General features: G+C 39.9%; 2 protein-coding genes across 3 annotated transcripts in view; both read left to right on the plus strand.

Annotated features, from left to right (window-relative positions):
• Positions 1 to 11,760, plus strand: part of wdr35 (WD repeat domain 35) — a 55,793-nt gene extending 44,033 nt beyond the window's left edge. For both annotated transcript variants that reach the window (XM_078399326.1, XM_078399327.1), the window contains 6 exons: positions 1,091 to 1,201; positions 3,373 to 3,537; positions 5,371 to 5,511; positions 6,015 to 6,171; positions 10,386 to 10,626; positions 11,376 to 11,760. In XM_078399326.1, coding sequence (XP_078255452.1) covers positions 1,091 to 1,201; positions 3,373 to 3,537; positions 5,371 to 5,511; positions 6,015 to 6,171; positions 10,386 to 10,626; positions 11,376 to 11,526 — 966 coding nt within the window. In that variant the 3' untranslated portion in view covers positions 11,527 to 11,760. The remainder of the gene's footprint in view (positions 1 to 1,090; positions 1,202 to 3,372; positions 3,538 to 5,370; positions 5,512 to 6,014; positions 6,172 to 10,385; positions 10,627 to 11,375) is intronic.
• Positions 11,761 to 11,949: 189 nt separating this feature from the next.
• Positions 11,950 to 19,258, plus strand: ttc32 (tetratricopeptide repeat domain 32). Its single transcript, XM_078400119.1, has 3 exons — positions 11,950 to 12,132; positions 15,602 to 15,768; positions 18,918 to 19,258. The coding sequence occupies exons 1-3, from the start codon at positions 12,014 to 12,016 to the stop codon at positions 19,037 to 19,039; spliced, it is 408 nt and encodes a 135-aa protein (XP_078256245.1). The 5' UTR covers positions 11,950 to 12,013; the 3' UTR covers positions 19,040 to 19,258.
• The last annotated feature ends 627 nt before the right edge of the window (positions 19,259 to 19,885 follow it).

Consider the following 19,885-nt stretch of genomic DNA (forward strand, 5'->3'; position numbering starts at 1 on the left):
CTGTTTTGGTCTCCTAATTTGAGGAAGGACATTCTTGCTATTGAGGGAGTGCAACGTAGGTTCACGAGGTTAATTCCCGGGATGGTGGGACTGACATATAATGAAAGAATGGATTGACTGGGCTTATATTCACTGGAATTTCGAAGGATGAGAGGGGATCTTACAGAAACATATAAAATTCTTAAGGGATTGGACAGGCTAGATGCAGGAAAGATGTTCCTGATGTTTGGGGTGTCCAGAACCAGGGGTCATAGTTTAAGAATAAGGGGTAGGTTATTTAGGACTGAGATGAGGAAAAACGTTTTCACCCAAAGCATTGTAAATCTGTGGAATTCTCTGCCACAGAAGGCAGTGGAGACCAATTCACAGGATGTTTTCAAGAGAGAGTTAGATATAGCTCATAGGGCTAGCGGAATCAAGGGATATGGGGAGAAAGCAGGAATGGGGTACTGATTTCGGATGATCAGCCATGATCATATTGAATGGTGGTGCTGGCTCGAAGGGCCAAATGGCCTACTCCGCCTATTTTCTATGTTTCTATGACCCGATGCAATGCTGGCCGTGTAGGCTGCCAAAAGTACTGCCATCTGCAGACTAGCCTCAGCCACTGCTCCATGTATGATCCCTATCTGCAATGTTTACACTAATCTGAACTTTTACTATGATAAAAACATAACATTACTCTTCCACACTTCATAGCTGTCTTTCAGAACAGTTCCTTCCTGGACATTATGTCTGCTCCTCTGCGAAATCTCCTCAAGCTATGCCTGCATTTAATAAGTTCTCCTCCTCTCTCCAACAGAAGTTTTGCAACACCCTCTCTCACTTCTAATTTGCAGTGTGAAGAAGGGTTTCAACCCGAAATGTCACCTATGCCTTTTCTCCAGAGATGCTGCCTGGCCCGCTAAGTTACTCCAACATTTTGTAAACCAGCAACTGCAGTTCCTTTCTACACATTTATTTTTTATCTCCTTCTCCATCAAGATTTCCTTTTACTTTCAGATGCTGAAAGAATTTTCCTCATCCATCAAAATCTATACTAGTTTCTTTTAAACAGTTGTTCAGACATTTTGTTTGATTTTTTTTTCAGGAAATCGCTCACATGTTTGTTACTGTAGGCATGTGTGAGCAAGCTGTATCTGCATTCTTGAAGTGTAACCAAGCCAAAGCTGCAGTTGAAACCTGTATCCATCTGAATCAGGTAGAATAATAATAAAGACCAGATACGTTGTCATTTTGTGCTATTGTTTTCCAAATAAGTATCTTCATTTTAACTTTAAACATTTATTTTTTAGTAAATGTAATCTCATTACACAATTCAGCCTATAAGACCACCCTTATTCAGAGATTGTTCTTATATTCTGTTTGGATTATTTATCCAATCTTTACAATGTTACAAATGTTTGCTTCCATTAAGAGGCAGTGTATCCAAAAATGAAGAACTTGCTTATATCTCTCATCTTGTATGTATGTATGTTGTTCCCGAAATAAAGCCAAAACGGTACACGATAGCACAACAATTTTAGGCCCACCTTACTCACCATTGGTCTGCGATGTGCAGTAGCAAGTTTCATTCAAATTGTTGTTATATTTTAAAAGTTATTCACTTCATACTGTGAATGGGCCTGGCAGCCACCGCGCCTGCGCAGTTGGGGCCCGTTGATCTAATATTTACGTGTTCATCTTGCGTCACAATGGTAAGATAGCCTCGGGATGCGCTTGCGCAGTTGTGGGAGGGTTGCCGGGGAGGACCGGTGCCACCTTCCTCCCGTGGTGCAGCGCGGTGTCAGAGAGAAGGTGAACGAAGATGGCCACCAGCAGGACGAACATGCGGCAGCATCTTGCGGCCACTCTCCTGCTGCTAGCCGCCCAGTGCCGAGGTGGCTCCCTCTCCCCTTTCCTCTGTCCCCTCGCCCACCACCGGCCCCACAACGGGGAACCAACGGGAGACTCCTCGGCCGGCAACGGGTCCACGGGTTGTCAGTTGAGGGAGGGTTGCCGGGCCCGCAGGAGAGGTTTGGACCCAACGAGTCCACGGGTCGTCTAGTGTTTTCTCAAAGCACCCATTTTATTTTGTCAATCACCTGTCTCCTGATGAGGAATTATTCTTCCACTAAAATTAGTTTGTTTTTACTTTATTTCAACAAAACGTAAGATTTTGAAAAGATATACAGGTCCACTGCTTCTTTTCTGGCAACTAGTGGTCTGGCCCCCTTTAAAATGGACTAAATACCCTCCCCACCCCCCGAAGTCCTCCCAAAAATGTGGCACCTAGGCCGGATGAGACAGCCGATCTTGACCTCATTGGGACTTCTGCGCTGATCGATGGTTCAAATTTGCCCCCTGGGGCTGGGGCTCTAGAACTTCGGACCACTGGAGCCAAGAGATCTGTTCCCATAGCTAACATTCAGCAGGACAAATTTGCCCCTTGTAGCCAGAGCTCTGGAGCCGGTAGATCCGTTCCCATAGCCGACTTCCAGGGCTAATCGGTGGGTTGAATTTGCCGCCTGTAGCCAGGGCTCTGGAATTCTGACCTGGCCATAGCCAGCAGATCCTTTCCCATAGCCGACTTCCACAGCCGACTTTGCGGGCGGGTATCTCAGATCCCAAAGGCCATGGCACCTGTTGGTCTGACAAAACTGATAATCCAGAAAGGCTCTGGAACCAAGGGTGCTGGAAAATCGGTGGTGGACTTCTATCAAATTGCTTCTTGAAGTTTTGGGTTGGAGCTCTTCTTCAGACTCTCCATTTCCCTACACAGATGCTGTCTGACCTGCTGAATTCCTCCAGCATTTGATTTTTTGATCAGGAGTCCAGCATCTGCAGTCTCTTGTGTCTCCACTTTCTGTGCTACATTGCATCTGAATGTTTTTGCACATTAAATCAGTCTCTTTATTTTATGTTATTTTTTTTCTCCTGCTTCTCCGTTATATTTGAGCTGTACCCCATCTCCAAAAAGAGTCCATCAGCCTGAGGACTGCATACTGTATAAAAAACTAGCATTGACCAAAGGCCTTCAGTTTTGCTAACAGTAATTCTAATGCATTTCCTTTGTTTATATTGCTAATTTCTAATAACTGTCCTTGATATTGCTCTTGTGTTGAAAAGTTCCAGTCTATTTCTAGATTAAGAATGAATGATTGATATGGATTGAGTACAAAATATAATATCCACACAGTAAGTTTGGAAATTATCACTGTCCCACTTTGTAATTGGCTTTGCCTCGTTAACCCAAAGAAAAATAGTTCTAATTACTTGGCAAACGTCTAGATGTTATACAGAAGGAAAATTGTTTGATAGCTAAGTCTTGATGCATTTGATTTATCAGAAGGAACAACTAATATATTGATGCATTCTTTTTTTTAAAATCAGTGGAATAAGGCTGTTGAGCTGGCCAAGAATCACAATATGAAAGAAATTGGATCCCTTTTGGCTAAGTATGCATCTCACTTGTTAGAGAAGAATAAAATCTTGGAAGCCATTGAGCTTTATCGAAAGGCCCACCATTTTCTCGATGGTGCAAAGCTCATGTTTAAGGTAAAGCAGCAACCTCATATTGTTTGCATAACTGAACATTTGTTTGATTTCTTAGAAGTAGTTAAAGTATTTTGTCTTCATATTTGAACACTGTTTTTTAACTTGCCACATAAGCAAATATTAGAAATATAGCACTAAATTAATTTCTTAATTTAATTGTGAAGATCTTGCACCGTACTATTGTCCAATTTAAATGCATTATCTTTTGACATGATGTAGTTATTAAATGATGCATGTTGAATATCATTTCACGGTGACTAATTGATGCACAAATTGTATGTGACTAGTGCTTATGTATGAAGGTGTAAGAAAATAACTGCAGATGCTGGTACAAATCGAAGGTATTTATTCACAAAATGCTGGAGTAACTCAGCAGGTCAGGCAGCATCTCAGTAGAGAAGGAATGGGTTACTTTTCGGGTCGAGAACCTGTGAATAAAGTGCTTATGTATGAGTCTTTTGAACAGGAAAATGGGTTTTATATGCATTCTGAATGATGGGCGGAATTGGCAGAGTCAGTGTGTATTGCCCATCACTAATGATCTTTTGATGAGGTGTTGGTGAATTGTCACCCTGAACTGCTGTCATTAGTTGTGGTACAGGATCAGTGAGAAAAGATTCCAAAATTTTGCATCAGTGCTGTGGAATTTCCATGATTTTTTTTCAAGTCAGACTGGCACATTTGTAAAATAATGTACAGGTGATAACTGGTTCCCTTGTTCTTGAGGCAGGTAATGGTGATTAACTTCACCATTGCTTTAAGAGGGCACAAAGCTCATGATCTATTGAGCTCCATGAACCAAGTGCTCCTGTTTACCTCCAAATCATAGACTACCTACTACAGCTCAAAGTGTGTCAAGGATTTCAATACGGTTTGATAGGATAAACCAGGATTAATATCCCTTCCAAAGCAACAAGGTCTTAATTAGACTATAGATAGACACAAAATGCTGGAGTAACTCAGAATGAGGAACGAAGGAACTCGACCCGAAACGTCACCCATTCCTTCTCTCCAGAGATGTTGCCTGTCCCGCTGAGTTACTCCAGCATTTTGTGTCTATCTTCGGTTTAAACCAGCATCTGCAGTTCCTTCCTACTTAATTAGACTCTCGTCTCCGATGGGTAGGCCATTTTGCTTTCATGCTTGACAGCAGACTCCTAAAACATGCACTCATCTCTGAGCTCTCATAGCAAAAGATTACGGTATGTATAAAGAAAATGATCAAAGGAAGCTAAAAAAAGCTTGTGGGTTACCCTGGCCCATGGCAGGACAACCTGGTGGTTGTGGAGAGAAGGCAGGAAAATGGGGTTAGGAGGGAGAGGTAGATTAGCCGTGATTGAATGGCGCAGACTTGATGGGTTGAATGGCCTAATTCTGCTCCTGTCACTTCTGACCTTATGGAGAAAGAGCATTCAGCCTGGCAGTGGGCACTTCTTGAGTCTTTTTATCAGGAGCACATAGAAGACCAGTGTAAATGGCAGGAGTGCAGTACAAACCAGGCTACTTTGCTCTTACAAGCACATCCTAATCTGCTCCTTTAAAACCTAAAGAACTGGAGTGGAATTAAGTCATTTTATCCCAGGGGATAGCCTAAGAAAGAAATTGATGGCCATCACTTCTCCATTAACCAAGCTTAATGTAATACTCAATTCATATTGTGAATTGTCTTGTGAGTGGTTATTGGGAGTCTACAAAATAAACCAGTTTGCCCAGTTGATATTTTAGTACATTTAGAAGATTATCTGTTGCAGGTTTTTTGTTCTTCTAAATTTAGTTCCATTGTTCTAAAAACAATGTTCTTCTAAAAACAAAAGATATTGTTTTTGTCTTCAGATTGCTGAGGAAGAGGCAAAAAAGAGAACCAAACCATTGCGTGTTAAAAAACTTTATGTACTCGCAGCACTGCTCATAGAAGATTACCACGAGCAGATAAAGAATACACAAAGAGCAAAATTAAAAGGGAAGAGATCCGAGGTAATGCATTCCAAATTGATATTAATTCTGGATTATGATTAGTTTAGAGATACAGCGTGGAAAACAGACCCCTCACCGAGTCCGCGAGGACCAACAATCACCCACCCGTACACTAGTTCTATCCTACCCATTTACAGGGTGAGGACAATTTACATTAGTCAATTAACCTACAAACCCGCACTTTTTGAAACATGGGAGGAAACTTGGAGAATACTCACAGCATCACGAGGAGAACGTACAAACCCCCATACAGAAAGCACATGTGGTCAGGATCAAACCTGGGTCTTTGGCGCTGTAAGGCAGCAACTCTACCGCCGCACCACCCTACAGATTGACTGTATTTTTCACCAATTTATAAACAGCCTAAATTTAAATGTGAAAATCAATATACTGGAAATATCTGAAATCTGAAATAAAGCCATAAGATGCTGTTAATACCAGGCAGCATCTATTAAATGAATTGTTGGATTTGGGCATTTAACAATACATTTTTACTGTTTCAGGCTACCACAGCTCTGGCTGGGTTACTTGAAGAAGATGCCTCATTTTCAGATAATCGTATCATTGACAATGCTTGGCGCGGAGCAGAAGCCTATCACTTTTTTTTGCTCGCCCAACATCAGCTTTATGAAGGCTATGTAGATGCTGCTATGAAAACGGGTATGTGTAATTTGATATTAAACAAAATTCTGATCTTGGTATGCATTATTCAATCATCTGGGGCAGGGGGTGATCCAGAATCCTGCCCTGATCCAGAAATTCCATTGAAGTATATTAAGCTGCTGCTGCCGCCTCTGCCTGCCATTGTATTTTGAGATGGGCTGCACAATGCACAACCAATAACAATTACACTTTGCAAAGTTGTTAGTTGTCTCTACTGTATAGGATCCCAATCATAACTGATTAGTTTTCATTTGAAAAACAGCACAGGCAAGGCCACCAGCATAATCAAGGACAAGGCTCACTCTGGTCACTCCTTCTCCCCACTCCCATCAGGCAAGAGGTACAGGTGTGTGAAAATGCATACCTCTAGATTCAGGGACAGTGTCTTCTCAGCTGTTATCAGGCAACTGAATCATCCTTTCACCAACAAGAGAGGGGTCTTGACCTACCATTTGCCTTATTGGAGACCCTAGACTTTATCCTGCACTAAACATTATTTACTTTATCCTGTATCTGTTCTCTCAGGCCAGATGACCCCTGAAGATATACTCCAAAACCCTTCTTCAGCACAGTACCTCAGTGGCCCACATTTTGGTTAATCAAATGATGTGATACCGTTTGCAGATGTAGAAAATATAGCCAGGCAAATGGAAGGGCAGACTATAGCATAGTATAGTTTTGACAGCAAGTAAGGCTTCCAGCAATAGCCATGCTCTCCTTAAAACCACAATATTTATGGTTTTAACACATTTAAAATTGGCTATTTTCTTTTCATGAAAAGAATGGTGCCTCAAGCGATTAATGCAACAGATTTTGTTTGGAGTGTACTGTAGGTAATGAAAGACCTTTCCAGGCAGCTGAATCATTATATTTATATAGTACTCATTGATGGCTTCAGTTCAGTACATCGGGAACCTCATGTAACATTCCCTTCAATCGGTTTTTTTTCTTGTATAACTAGCCTGAGATACATATCCTTACAAAGAGAAAAGGACAAGCTATAGAGAGTCAAAATATCAACAATTTTTCAAACAAAATTTTGGTGAGCCTGGATCGAATTTCTGTTCTGTCACCTGTCATTACTCTCTTGTCATCCCACATATACCCTCTCAATTTTTCATTATAATTTCTTCCCAACATAACACTTGCAAAAAATATTAACCTTTTTTAAATGAGGCTAAAAGCAACAAGGGATGATAGATATGCTATTTTCAGTCATTGTGGTTCTTACAATATTCAGGAGTTTTCTAATCCAATTCCCAGCAGCACAGTTTCCCAAAGACTGTATCTGGAAATGTGTTATGACAAAAATGTATTTGAACCACCTAAAATGGAAACATGAACACCATATAAAAGGATTTCAATATGCTTAGTATTTATGCAGTCTGCAAGATGAAAAGAAATAAATAACATTTTTGGAGAATATGGAGCTGATAAATTCTCGTGTATGTGTGGATTGGAAGAGGTTTGGGGTTATTGCTATAATTACTGTGCTTATAAACTTCCCCTGATCAATAACACTCTAGCACTTTCAGCATTGGATTTCATTTTGGGCATTTCAAGCATGTGATTTGTTTTTTTATTGCTTCAGTTACTTTCAAGCTATCCAATTTTATCCTCATGTTGATGCCATTTTTATTTAATCTTTCCACTTGGCCTTGTGGGGTAACTGAACATAGCAGGAGAAGTTTAGTTTAAAGATACAGCGTGGAAACAAGCCCTTGAGCCCACCAGGTCTAGGCTAACCAATGATTACCCGTATATTAGTGGAAGAAAATAACTGCAGATGCTGGTACAAATCGAAGGTATTTATTTCACAAAATGCTGGAGTAACTCAGCAGGTCAGGCAGCATCTCAGGAGAGAAGGAATGGGTGACGTTTCGGGTCGAGACCTTTGAAGAAGGGTCTCGACCCGAAACGTCACCCATTCCTTCTCTCCTGAGATGCTGCCTGACCTGCTGAGTTACCCGTATACTAGTTCTATCCTACACACTTGGGACAATTTACAGAAGCCAATTAACCTACAAACCTGCACATCTTTGGAATATGGGAGGAAACCGGAGCACCCCCAGAAAACCCACGTGGTCACAGGGATAACTTGCAAACTCCACACAGACAGCACCCGTGATCGGGATTGAACCTGGATCTCTGATGCTGTAAGGCAGCAGCTCTACTGCTGTGCTGCCCTAAAGCTGATCTAAAGCTTGATCAAAAAAGGTATGTTTTAGGAGAATCTCAAAGGTGAATGAACAGGTTTATGGAAACAACTCCAAAGCTTAAGGCAATCTTTACTTCATTTATGTCCAAGGATAAAGGTTTCAGTGTATAGAGCAGTTTTGTCATTGCAACATTGGGCTGGGCCAAGTCAAACACCATGGCCCATCTTTTCTCTAAATTTGCGTGCTATTGCAGAATGTTTCTGAAAAATCTCTTTGCCAGCTCCATCTCAACCTTCAACATGATGAAAGAAATTATGAAATCTCTGTCATTAAGATTAAGGCCAGCTGTTGAGCTGGCTCTTCTATTTCATTTTTAATTCATTTGGGAAAATTTGACCTGGTGGGTTTCATTTCACGTCAAGTCATAGAGCAGAATGTGTTTTTCTCTGTCATTCTCACCTCGTATCCTAACTCAGTTCACCCAACTTTTCTTTCGTTATATTCATTAATATGATTAACAAGATTCTGCAAATGGTCCATTTTATTCTCTTCCCCTCTCCCTCCCCATCTCAGAAATACCAGCTGCTCAGACTTGCACCCTCAATCCTCCCACACACCAGTCCCATCTGCAAACTTCAGTTTGTCATGACATAATTCCCCACTTAGATGCTCCATTCCTCTTCCTGAACCAGACAGCTCACGGCTTTGCTGCACTTTTTGATCCTGCGATGATCTTTCACTCTGCATTTCAGCAACAAGGCTACCTGCATTTACTTCTGAAATATTACTTATTATTTCATCAGCCTCAGTATAACTGCCCAACATGGCCTCTGTTAACTTGAAAAGTCATCAACCTGAAATAATAATTCTCTTTTTCCCTCTGTAGATGCTAACTGACATGTTAATTATCTCATATATTTATGTTTTTCTTAAATATCTCGAGGAAGAGTTAAAATAAAGGTTCCTTTCTAAAATATGTGAGGATATGTGAATGGCAGATTGATAGAAGTGATTGGAAGAATCTGCTGTGGATTTGGAAATAATTCCGCAACTAAAATAGGAAATTCTGGTTTTGTTGCACAAAGAAGCTTTTGTATATAATATTTTATTACGGCAAAAGGTTGTAGAACAACAACTTTAAATTGCTCTCATTTATTTCCTGATTGCAGTCTTAATCTGAGTGTTGAGTAAACTGTTGCTTTATGCTTTTAAGGCAAGTCAAGACAGATTGACTTCTGGTTGAAAACAGGGTCAAGTCATTTCTCTCTGAGAAAGATTGAGAAAGGGACATATTTTATGTTCAGATTTATACAGAATATGAAGATGGTGATGTATGAAAGGATGTGATTTTTTTAAAAATCTTGTGGTCAGCTCCAGTATATACATTTGTGTCATGTGAAAGAAGTATTTGCAGAAGAAATTATGCATTCTGTTAGCATTATACATTTCCTGCTTTGAGTACCTTCTACAGTACTGTCATGCTGTTAATATTGCGCCTTTCCACCGCAGTGGAATGTCAAATGGATTTTTTAAATCAATTGTCCTATTTTACTCTGGTAAACCATCATGGAGACACCGATTTATTTTGTTAAGCAGTCTGTTACATTTTTGGCCACTACAGATCCAAACAGAATATCCAAGTGAATAAGTCCCAGGTGCAATAACTAAAAAAGGCTGGAACTAAACAATCAATGTTTGCTTAAGGTTTTATGTGCATGACATTTGTTTTCTTTAGTGTAGAGCACAGCTTTGAATATTGAACATCTAAATGTAGTTTAGTATGTCAATCAGAAATGCTTTCTCAGAACTCATATTAAAATTAAAGGGAAAATTGTATTCCTTTTACTTCCTAATTTCCTGACCTATCGATGGAATCTTGTGGAAAATCTGACTTGTGAAAATTGGTGTAATACAACTATCAATAAATCCTATTTTTCTAAAATATTTTTTTTGGTGTAAATTATCCCATGGAAAAATACAGATATTTTAACTTTCCTTATTATGAATAGGTTGGCATGAAACCAAATATAATCTCATTTTGTAAATTTGCAGCACTTCATTTGCGGGACTATGAAGACATAATCCCATCGGTGGAGATTTATTCTTTACTAGCACTGTCTGCTTGTGCTAATCGGGCCTTTGGGACATGTTCCAAAGCTTTTATCAAGCTTGAATCTTTGGACATGTTGACATCAGAACAGAGACAGCAGTATGAGGATTTGGCCCTCGAGATCTTCATCAAGCATAGTCCGAAAGATGGCAAGAAATCTGATTTTGACAGTATCCCTGAAGGGTGAGTACAAAACATTTGATAGAAAAATATTGCAGGAACGTTTTGATTCTGCTTATAAGTATCATTTAGATTCCTTATTAATAAAAAAGTTGAAACAAAGCAATCGAGGAAAAGGTAACAGAGTAAATTGAAGGATGGCCAGAAAGATAAAAAATATTTTAAAAGGTGCAAAACCATTGCTACAATTCTACTGAAAGGTTTTTGATTATTTGTAATGATAATAAATCATCAGTGAGAGTCAGCATGACTGTGAAATTAATGCTGAATGGAAGGGGAGTTTAATTGCCATGGTGGAGGCTTCGAAAAAGTGCAGCTTGGTAATTTAGTTTAGAGATACAGCATGGAAACAGGCCTTTTGGCCAACCGAGCATGCCAACCAGTGATCCCTTTAGACTAGCACTATCCTACACATTAGGGACAATTTACAATTTTTACTTAAGCCAATTAACTGATTGTAATGTGTGAGGAAACTGGAGCACCCAGAGAAAACCCACGCGGCCAGGAGGAGAACATAGACAGCAGCTGTAGTTGGGATCAAACCCGGGTCTCTGCCGCTGCAAGGCAACAACTACTGCTGTTGTGCCACCATGCCGCCCAGTTGCTGAGGAAGAGTTGATGTAAAGAGACATCTATACCTTTCTTCAAACTTACACCCACATAATACATAATGGGCTATATATTACCACAACCATTGGACAGCATTTGATTAAAACTTATTTTTAATGTAAATGTTTATCATTCTTTCACAGAGGAGAAGGAAAACTTCCGACGTGTATTGTGACAGGACGGCCAATTGCAGACTACCAGTTCTGGATGTGTGGCGTCTGTAAACATTGTGCTCACGAACAGGACATCAGTAACCACAATTTCTGTCCCCTATGTCATAACCCCGTGGGGTAAATCGCAGGCCAATTTTTGCCTTATTTCCCAATGAACAGTAGTTAAAATGCCTGATGTAGAATCACTGATATATTTCCAGTGAATTCATCTGTCTCCATCTCTTTTAATGAAAATTTATTTTTTTCCAATGCATCTCATGGAAGCAACGGTACAGAGAAATGTAATTTATTATATCTTAAAAAGTGTTATAACAATTTGACAGGTGAATTATTTCTACCTTAATAAAAAAAGGTGTGCACATAGTGAAATGCAGTTTCATTATTTCCAAGTAGAAGTCACAGGTAAAAGCGATATTTTAACCTTTCCCACTAACCGCTCAAGATCATCTCTCTCTCCCTCCCCCCCTCCACACACACACGTAAACCTCTCCCCTCTACTTTCTTCCCTCCCCCGACGTGGCCACACCCACCGTTGAAACGGGTGCCGGGCTCGGCGGAGCAGTGCGAGGAAGTGGAGCAGTAAATGCTGCGGAAGGGTTGTGTGGGGAATGGAGTGTCAGGCCGTCCTGGCAGAAGCGGACATGCAGTTCCAGAGGCAGGACTTGATGCGGGCAGAGGAAAGCTACTCCAGGTTCATTCACATGTGCAGAGAGCGGCAGCAGAGAGTGTGAGTGAGACTCGGAGCACGGGCAGAGCAGCGCTCGGCATTTAGTCACCAGCTTCGGGGCGACAGACCTTTGAAAGGGCCTTCCCGTGCAACCTCTCCGCCTCTTTCACTATAAACAGACACTGCAGGAGTGAAATAAAGTCAGTGCACGGCCGCTTAATATCACAGGATCACCGCATCACACCCCACCGAATTACAAAGCCTCTTGTTGACGCTCAGTGTGCTTTTTAAACCACTTAGACACAGGGACTTAACACTGTTTATAAACACGATGGCATTAATCGGAAAACCCAACTCCCGAATTTTGTGACCAGTTTGCAAAAAAAGACACAACGTGCTGCAGTAGGACCAGTTGGTTAAACACCTTTGTGTTCCTTACAGAGACGCAGCCCGAGTGTCGGCTTGCTTGCCAGTTTGATTCTACGCACGTCCCCATTACCCTGACCATGTCAATGAATATCAACAGAAGCTTAAAGAAAATTCTTTCGCCAAGGCACATTAAAACCAAGAATTTTGGATACTAGTAACAAGTATTGATAAATATTTAATAATCGTCTTTATACAGGAGTAGGCTTTGTTTTTGTGCCACGAATTGCCCCTGTACAATTTAATTTTACCTTATAACATTTTCCCTCTTTCCTACGATAGACTTCTGTTGTCCTTTTCCTCTTCACCGTTCCCTGCACTTACATAAAACAGGTAAATTTTCTCTGTACTGACAAGGATCACAAGCCAGCGCCATTAACTCTCTTCTCAGAGTACTCAAGGAGGTGGCCCTAGAAATCGTGGATGCATTGGTGATTATTTTCCAATGTTCTCTCAACTCTGGATCAGTTCCCCTGGACTGGAGGGTAGCCAATATAACTCCACTTTTTGAGAGAGGAGGGAAAAACGAGGAATTATAGACCAGTTAGCCTTACATCAGTAGCGGGGAAGATGCTTGAGTCGATTATTAAAGATGTTATAACAGTGCATTTGGAAAGCAGTGACGGGATCGGTCAAAGTCAGCATGGATTTATGAAGGGGAAATCATGCTTGACTAATCTTGTGGAGTTTTTTGAGGATGTAACTATTAGAATGGATAAGGGAGAGCCAGCGGATGTGGTGTATCTGGACTTTCAAAAAGCATGTGACAAGGTCCCACACAAGAGTTTGGTGTGCAAAATTAGAGCACATGGTATTAGGGGTAGGGTATTGACATGGATAGAGAACTGGCTGACAGACAGGAAGTAAAGAGTAGGAATTAACGGGTCCTTTTCCGAATGGCAGGCAGTGACTAGTGGGGTGCCGCAATGCTTGGTGCTGGAACCCCAGTTATTTACAATATATATTATCGATTTAGGCGAGGGAATTAAATGTGACATCTCCAAGTTTGCAGATGGCGCAAAGCTGGGTGGCATTATGAGCTGCGATGAGGATGCTATAAGGCTGCAGGATGACTTGGATAGGTTGGGTGAGTGGGCAGCTGCAGTATAATGTGGATAAATGTGAGGTAATCCACTTTGGTGGCAAGAACAGGAAGGCGGATTATTATCTGAAATGGTGTCAGGTTAGGAAAAGGGGAGGTACAACGAGACCTGGGTGTGCTTGTACATCAGTCATTGAAAGTAAGCATGCAGGTACAGCAGGCAGTGAAGAAAGCTAACGGCATGTTCATTGCGAGAGGATTTGAGTTTAGGATCAAAGAAGTCCTACTGCAGTTGTACAGGGGCCTGGTGAAACCACACCTGGAGTATTGTGTGCAATTTTGGTCCTTTGAGGAAGAACATTCTTGCTATTGAGGGAGTGCAGTGTAGGTTGATGAGGTTAATTCCCGGGATAGTGGAACTGACATATGATGAAAAAATGGGTCGACTGGGCTTGTATTCACTGGAATTTAGAAGGATGAGAAGGGATCTTATAGAAACATATACAATTCTTAAAGGATTGGACAGGCTAGATGCAGGAAACATGTTCCCGATGTTGGGGGAGTCCAGAACCAGGGGTAGGCCATTTAGGACAGATGAGGAAAAACTTCTTCACCCAGAGAGTTGTGAATCTGTGAAATTCTCTGCCACAGGTGGCAGTGGAGGCCAATTCACTGGATGTTTTCAAGAGAGAGTTAGATTTAGCTCATAGGGCTAAAGGAATCAAAGAATATGGGGAAAAAGCAGGAACAGGGTACTGATTTTAGATGATCAGTCATGATCATATTGAACGGGAGTGCTGGCTTGAATGGCCTACTCCTGCCCCTATTTTTCTATGTTTCCCAGATCCTGCCTTAACTGATGAGTGCTTCCATCAATTTGTTTCATTTTCTAATTTTTTAGTCTTTCATACCTATATATACAATTGAATTTTACATTTTTAATTCTGATCAACAGCTCATTATGTTTCTGTTAAATAGTCACACACCAAGTAGAATAAATCAAAATGTAATTTCTACTGTTATTCCATGAAATATATCACGCTTGACATTCGCAGATTATAATGTAGTTGTTATTTTAAGACACCTAAAATGACAATTTGGTGGTAAGAATAGGAAGGCAGATTATTATCTGAATGGTGTAAAGTTAGGAAAAGGGGACGTACAACGAGATCTGGGTGTCCTAGTGCATCAGTCACTGAAAGGAAGTATGCAGGTACAGCAGGCAGTGAAGAAAGCCAATGGAATGTTGGCCTTCATAACAAGAGGAGTTGAGTATAGGAGCAAAGAGGTCCTTCTGCAATTGTACAGGGCCCTAGTGAGACCGCACCTGGAGTACTGTGTGCAGTTTTGGTCTCCAAATTTGAGGAAGGATATTCTTGCTATTGAGGGCGTGCAGCATAGGTTTACTAGGTTAATTCCCAGAATGGCGGGGCTGTCATATGTTAAAAGACTGGAGCGACTGGGCTTGTATACACTGGAATTTAGAAGGATGAGAGGGAATCTTATCAAAACATAATATTATTAAGGGGTCGGACACGTTAGAGGCAGGATACATGTTCCCAATGTTGGGGGAGTCCAGACCCAGGGGCCACAGTTTAAGAATAAGGGGTAGGCCATTTAGAACGGAGATGAGGAAAAACTTTTTCAGTCAGAGAGTTGTAAATCTGTGGAATTCTCTGCCTCAGAAGGCAGTGGGGGCCAATTCTCTGAATGCATTCAAGAGAGAGCTAGATAGAGCTCTTAAGGATAGCAGAGTCAGGGGGTATGGGGAGAAGGCAGGAATGGGGTACTGATTGAGAATGATCAGCTATGATCACATTGAATGGTGGTGCTGGCTCGAAGGGCCAAATGGCCTACTCCAGCACCTATTGTCTAATGTAGCTGCTTCTTGGTTTAGACAGGCAGCACTCCTCATACAACCTGTCCATTTTTGAGCTACCTCTCTTATGGGAAGCACACATGCTATATATGATTTTACAGCCATTAATAATTTCAAATCAGAACACAAGATTGTTGTTGATAACATCTCTGTAACCTGTAGTATTGTTCTTTGTTGTGCAGCAAATGTTGTGCTCAGGACTTGGCTAATGCATACAACAACAGAGGCCAGATCAAGTACTTAAGAGTAGACTTTCATGAAGCCATGGATGATTACACGTTAGCAATTGAACACAAGGAAGACTTTGAAGTTGCATATTATAATCGAGGATTAATAAAATATAGATTAGGTAATTTTTTTTCTTCTTTTGAGTGCATGCGTTTCCTTAATAAATTAGTGACATTAGATCATTTGTCCTTCTATGAGGCATATGTTATATACTGTTTTAAAGTCTGGTATTTAAGTTGCACTTGCATTCATGCTGTTCATCTAGTCTTGATGAAAAATTGTGTCTTCTTGATTACTTTTCAGGTAATTTTCCCCAATACCAGCAGAATCTTGAACTATGGTTTAACTTTATGTGGGTATTGGAGTAGAACCTCTTTGATTTGAGGCTCGGCAAAGAACCCCAATATTGGCCTTGGCAGTCGACTTGCAAAGAGAAATGAAGATTTTGTCAACAATGTTTCCTTTAGCAATTTCCTGAACAGTTAGTTTACAAACTATATCATTTGAAACTAAATTCCAGTTTATTGGCAAAATAGTGAGCATCTGGTTAGCCAGCACTCCATCTTCCAGATGCCTCGACATCTTCACAATTAGAGGCTTGAAAAGAGCACTTCATCATCCTATCATTTAGACTGGTAACCTGATACCATTTTTTCTTCAGAAATACGTTCAGTATTCTTGAGGAAGATAATAGCTTAGACCTGGGTGTATGGATTTCCATTTACAGTTTCCTCAGTGGATTTCTTCTGACATCACAAACTAGTTCAGTTATTAAAAACAAAACTATTGTTGACTTTTTATTCAACTCTGCCACATCTTTATTTTTGATCGTTTCCAAGAAAGTATTGGAAAAAGTGATTTGATTTAGTCAGTGGGTCTCCACAAATGGTCTGATACTTGATGCATGTCCAGATTCAGATTTGGATTAGTTTATCATCACATACACGACGATGCAATAACATTTCTTGTTCATTTGAAACTTGAGTAAACAACATACAAGATAATGATTGATACAACAATAAATTCAACAAATGCCACACAAAGATTGTGGTCCATGTGGTTAATCCTCAACCACAAAAGGCAATTAAGAAAGTTGTTGATAAATTAATTGTGGAGATTTATCACAAATAAGTAAATTGCTAAAAAATGTCACAAGACATGAACACTATTCTACTAAAGCTCCAGCGAACTTCTGAGAGATGTGAATAGATACCCAAATGCATAGAGAATGAATTATTTGCTTTCCTGTCTTGTCTTCACCAATACCCAATAGTGGAATCACTAAGTATTTTACTTATATTAATTACTCCACACTTATTGCTTCTACATCTAGTTCTGTTCCTAACTGGAACTTGCATGTCTTTTTGCTGAACCCATCACCAAAATGGTTAGTATCCTGCATTATTTTAAACTCTCTCATCTTCCATAACTCCCCTCAAGCATAGGTTGATCTATGATGCAAACATTCATCTCATAAAAGAAAGGTTCTCCAACAATTGTGTAGTAGTTTAAGACAACAACAAACCTATCACTTGTAGGAACACCAGTTCAATCCTCTAGCTTCTATCTGTTTCTGTCACCACCTTTCTCTTATTGATATTTCTAAGATTCTGACCACTTAAGTTTCCCATTGTATACAAGCTCTAAATAAATTTACCTTGAAGCTTTTTCCTTTCTACATAAACCATAAGCTCAGAACATTTACTCATTCCTTACAGGTTGTAACTTTGAGTTACTTTTTATACATCCACCTTCATTTGGTCTTAGAAATGTTAAACTCTTAAATCAACATCTTTTTAGTTTAACTCTCTTTTTCTGTCACTCTTTCCATTTTAGTTTAGTTTTTTAACATTATGACCCATGCATTAGTTTCTATACACTTTACAGATTAGAATTAGCTTTTATTATGTAGGACAGATCGTGACAAGTGTACAGTCTGCCACCTAGAGGCTACAAAGAAGTCTGTAATCTGTTATCCAGTGAAGGTTCGAGTTTCCAGTTTAGGGTCTTGACCCGAAAAGTCACCCACTCCTTCTCTCCAAAGATGCTGCCTGGCCCGCTGAGTTACTCCAGCATTTTGTGTCTACGGTTTAAGCCAGTTAAATCTGCAGTTCCTACACATCCAGTGAAGGTAAGTAGGTTTAAATAACAATGAGGTAGAGTTATGCACCATTGTTGGAGATGCACTATTTAATCCTTGAAATATAATTTTAAGATAAATGGATAGTTTTGTGGCATTTTTGCATTTTCATAAAGAATACTCAATTCATTTAAAAAATATTTGTTATAGTTTGCTTTTACAGCACCAGACATCTCTTGCAGATAGTATTTTCAGGGTTCTCTGAATGTCACACATTGTCTTCTCTCACACATATTGTAATCTTGTTCAAAGGTCAGTTTATTGTCACGTGTGCCAATTAAGGCACAGTGAAGGTCAGTTACTTGATCAATATTTGGGAATTTACTGCATCTCATTATTGTGAGATTATCATCACCATGTGATCTTTTGAGAGTAACTACGTTCAGAGTGATAAATAGAGCATTGTCATACCACTTACATACCAAGAACAAATGTTAAAAGAATCGATAATCTCTCATTACATATTATTGTTTTGTTACATCAAATCTTAACACCAAAGATTTTAGTCATTATTACTTTCAAACACAACACTGGGAAAGTTGACTTTTCAGGCCAGTACTTCATCTGCAGTATCAGCCTCCACTGTGGTGCAGTGGTAGCACCATTGCCTCACAACACCAGAGACCCAGGTTCAATACTGACCTCTGATACTGTCTGTTTGGAGTTTGTACATTCTCCGTGACCACATGGGTTTCCTCCCACGTTCCAAAGACATACGGGTTTGAAGGTTAATTGGCTTCTGTATATTGTCTCTAATGTGTAGGATAAAACCGTGTACCAGTGATCGTTGGTCGGCGTGGACTCAGTGGGCTGAAGGCCCTGTTTCCACGCTGCATCTCTAAATTAATTGACACAATGCTGGAGTGACTTAGCAGGTAGGGAAGCATGCACACAGCAGATCAGATGCTGCCTGACCTGCTGAGTTACTCCAGCACTTTGTGTCCTTTTGTGTGTTAACCAGCATTTGCAGTACCTTATTTCTACAGCCTACATTAGTAACCTGATTTTGCTTATTTTGGCTCCACTCATTTCAATTCTGCATTTTCTTGTGAAAGTTGTGCAATTTAAATTATTTTTTTAGACTTTAACAAATAAAAAACTGAACTTACTTGCAAAATTTTCCTTTGTAGGATTTTTTGACCAGGCATTGGAAGACTTCAAGAAAGCATTGGCCTTGAATCCAGATTTTATAGATGCGAGACTGAGTCTTGATCAGACACTAATAGATAAGAAAAAAGGAAGAAAACAGTGAATATGAGAAACATCGCAGTTTGGCCACAAACATTAGTTTTGTGTTTGCACAATTTAAGTAAATAATACCAAAAATATACTTCTAAAAAAATCTTTTGTATGGATGGATTGTTGAAGTTGATATCGCTTGTATCTGCTGTGAAATTTAATACAATAAAAATTACTACGGTCTCCAAATGATCACTCTTATTTTTGGATTGTCGTTACCACCATCTTGCGATCAGAGTCTGAAGTCACATATTGTCCGAGAATAAGGATAATATATTTCCCTCCCTGAGATTTATGATAATCTGCTAATTTCATAATTGTCATTACTGTTTATTCCAGAGTTGTTATGTGAATTAAATTTCTATACCATAATAGGATTTGACCTGGCATCTTTACATCTAAAGCATAGGTTTCTCAATACCCAGCAAGTTACTTAACCATGTTAAGCCATGTGGGTATCTTTTTGTAAACTTAACAAAATATTTGGAAAATTTTATTTTTCAAACTAAAACTGGTAAGTCAGTTACATAAATGACTTACCAGTAAATCATTGAAAATCTCAACCTAACAAACCATTTGGTCCTTTGGGAACGTGCAAGGCAGTAACTGACTTTAGTTGAATCCCACTTACCTGCTTCTGTGTTCACAACCTTGAAGATTATGGCCCTTCAACTATGCAGCCAAGTACATTAGACTTCATAATCATTTCTACATCCACATTGAGTTCCATTTCCAAACTAGTGGTTGAACAATTTTTTTCTTTATTGTCAAAGTTTTCCTCACTGTCACCCCATTACACGATGGATGTGGAGGCTTTGAAGGTTGTGCAGAAGAGGTTTACCTGCCTGGATTAGAGGGC

The sequence above is a fragment of the Rhinoraja longicauda genome, chromosome 5 (assembly GCF_053455715.1).
Source record: "Rhinoraja longicauda isolate Sanriku21f chromosome 5, sRhiLon1.1, whole genome shotgun sequence".
Taxonomy (NCBI): domain Eukaryota; kingdom Metazoa; phylum Chordata; class Chondrichthyes; order Rajiformes; family Arhynchobatidae; genus Rhinoraja; species Rhinoraja longicauda.

Bases quoted from the DNA above. Each gene is read 5' to 3' on its own strand.
- ttc32 (XM_078400119.1), top strand. From the start codon at position 12,014: ATGGAGTGTCAGGCCGTCCTGGCAGAAGCGGACATGCAGTTCCAGAGG. The intron at 12,133-15,601 runs GTGAGTGAGACT...TTTGTTGTGCAG, and splicing joins AGAGAGCGGCAGCAGAGAGT to CAAATGTTGTGCTCAGGACT. The intron at 15,769-18,917 runs GTAATTTTTTTT...TTTCCTTTGTAG, and splicing joins ATTAATAAAATATAGATTAG to GATTTTTTGACCAGGCATTG.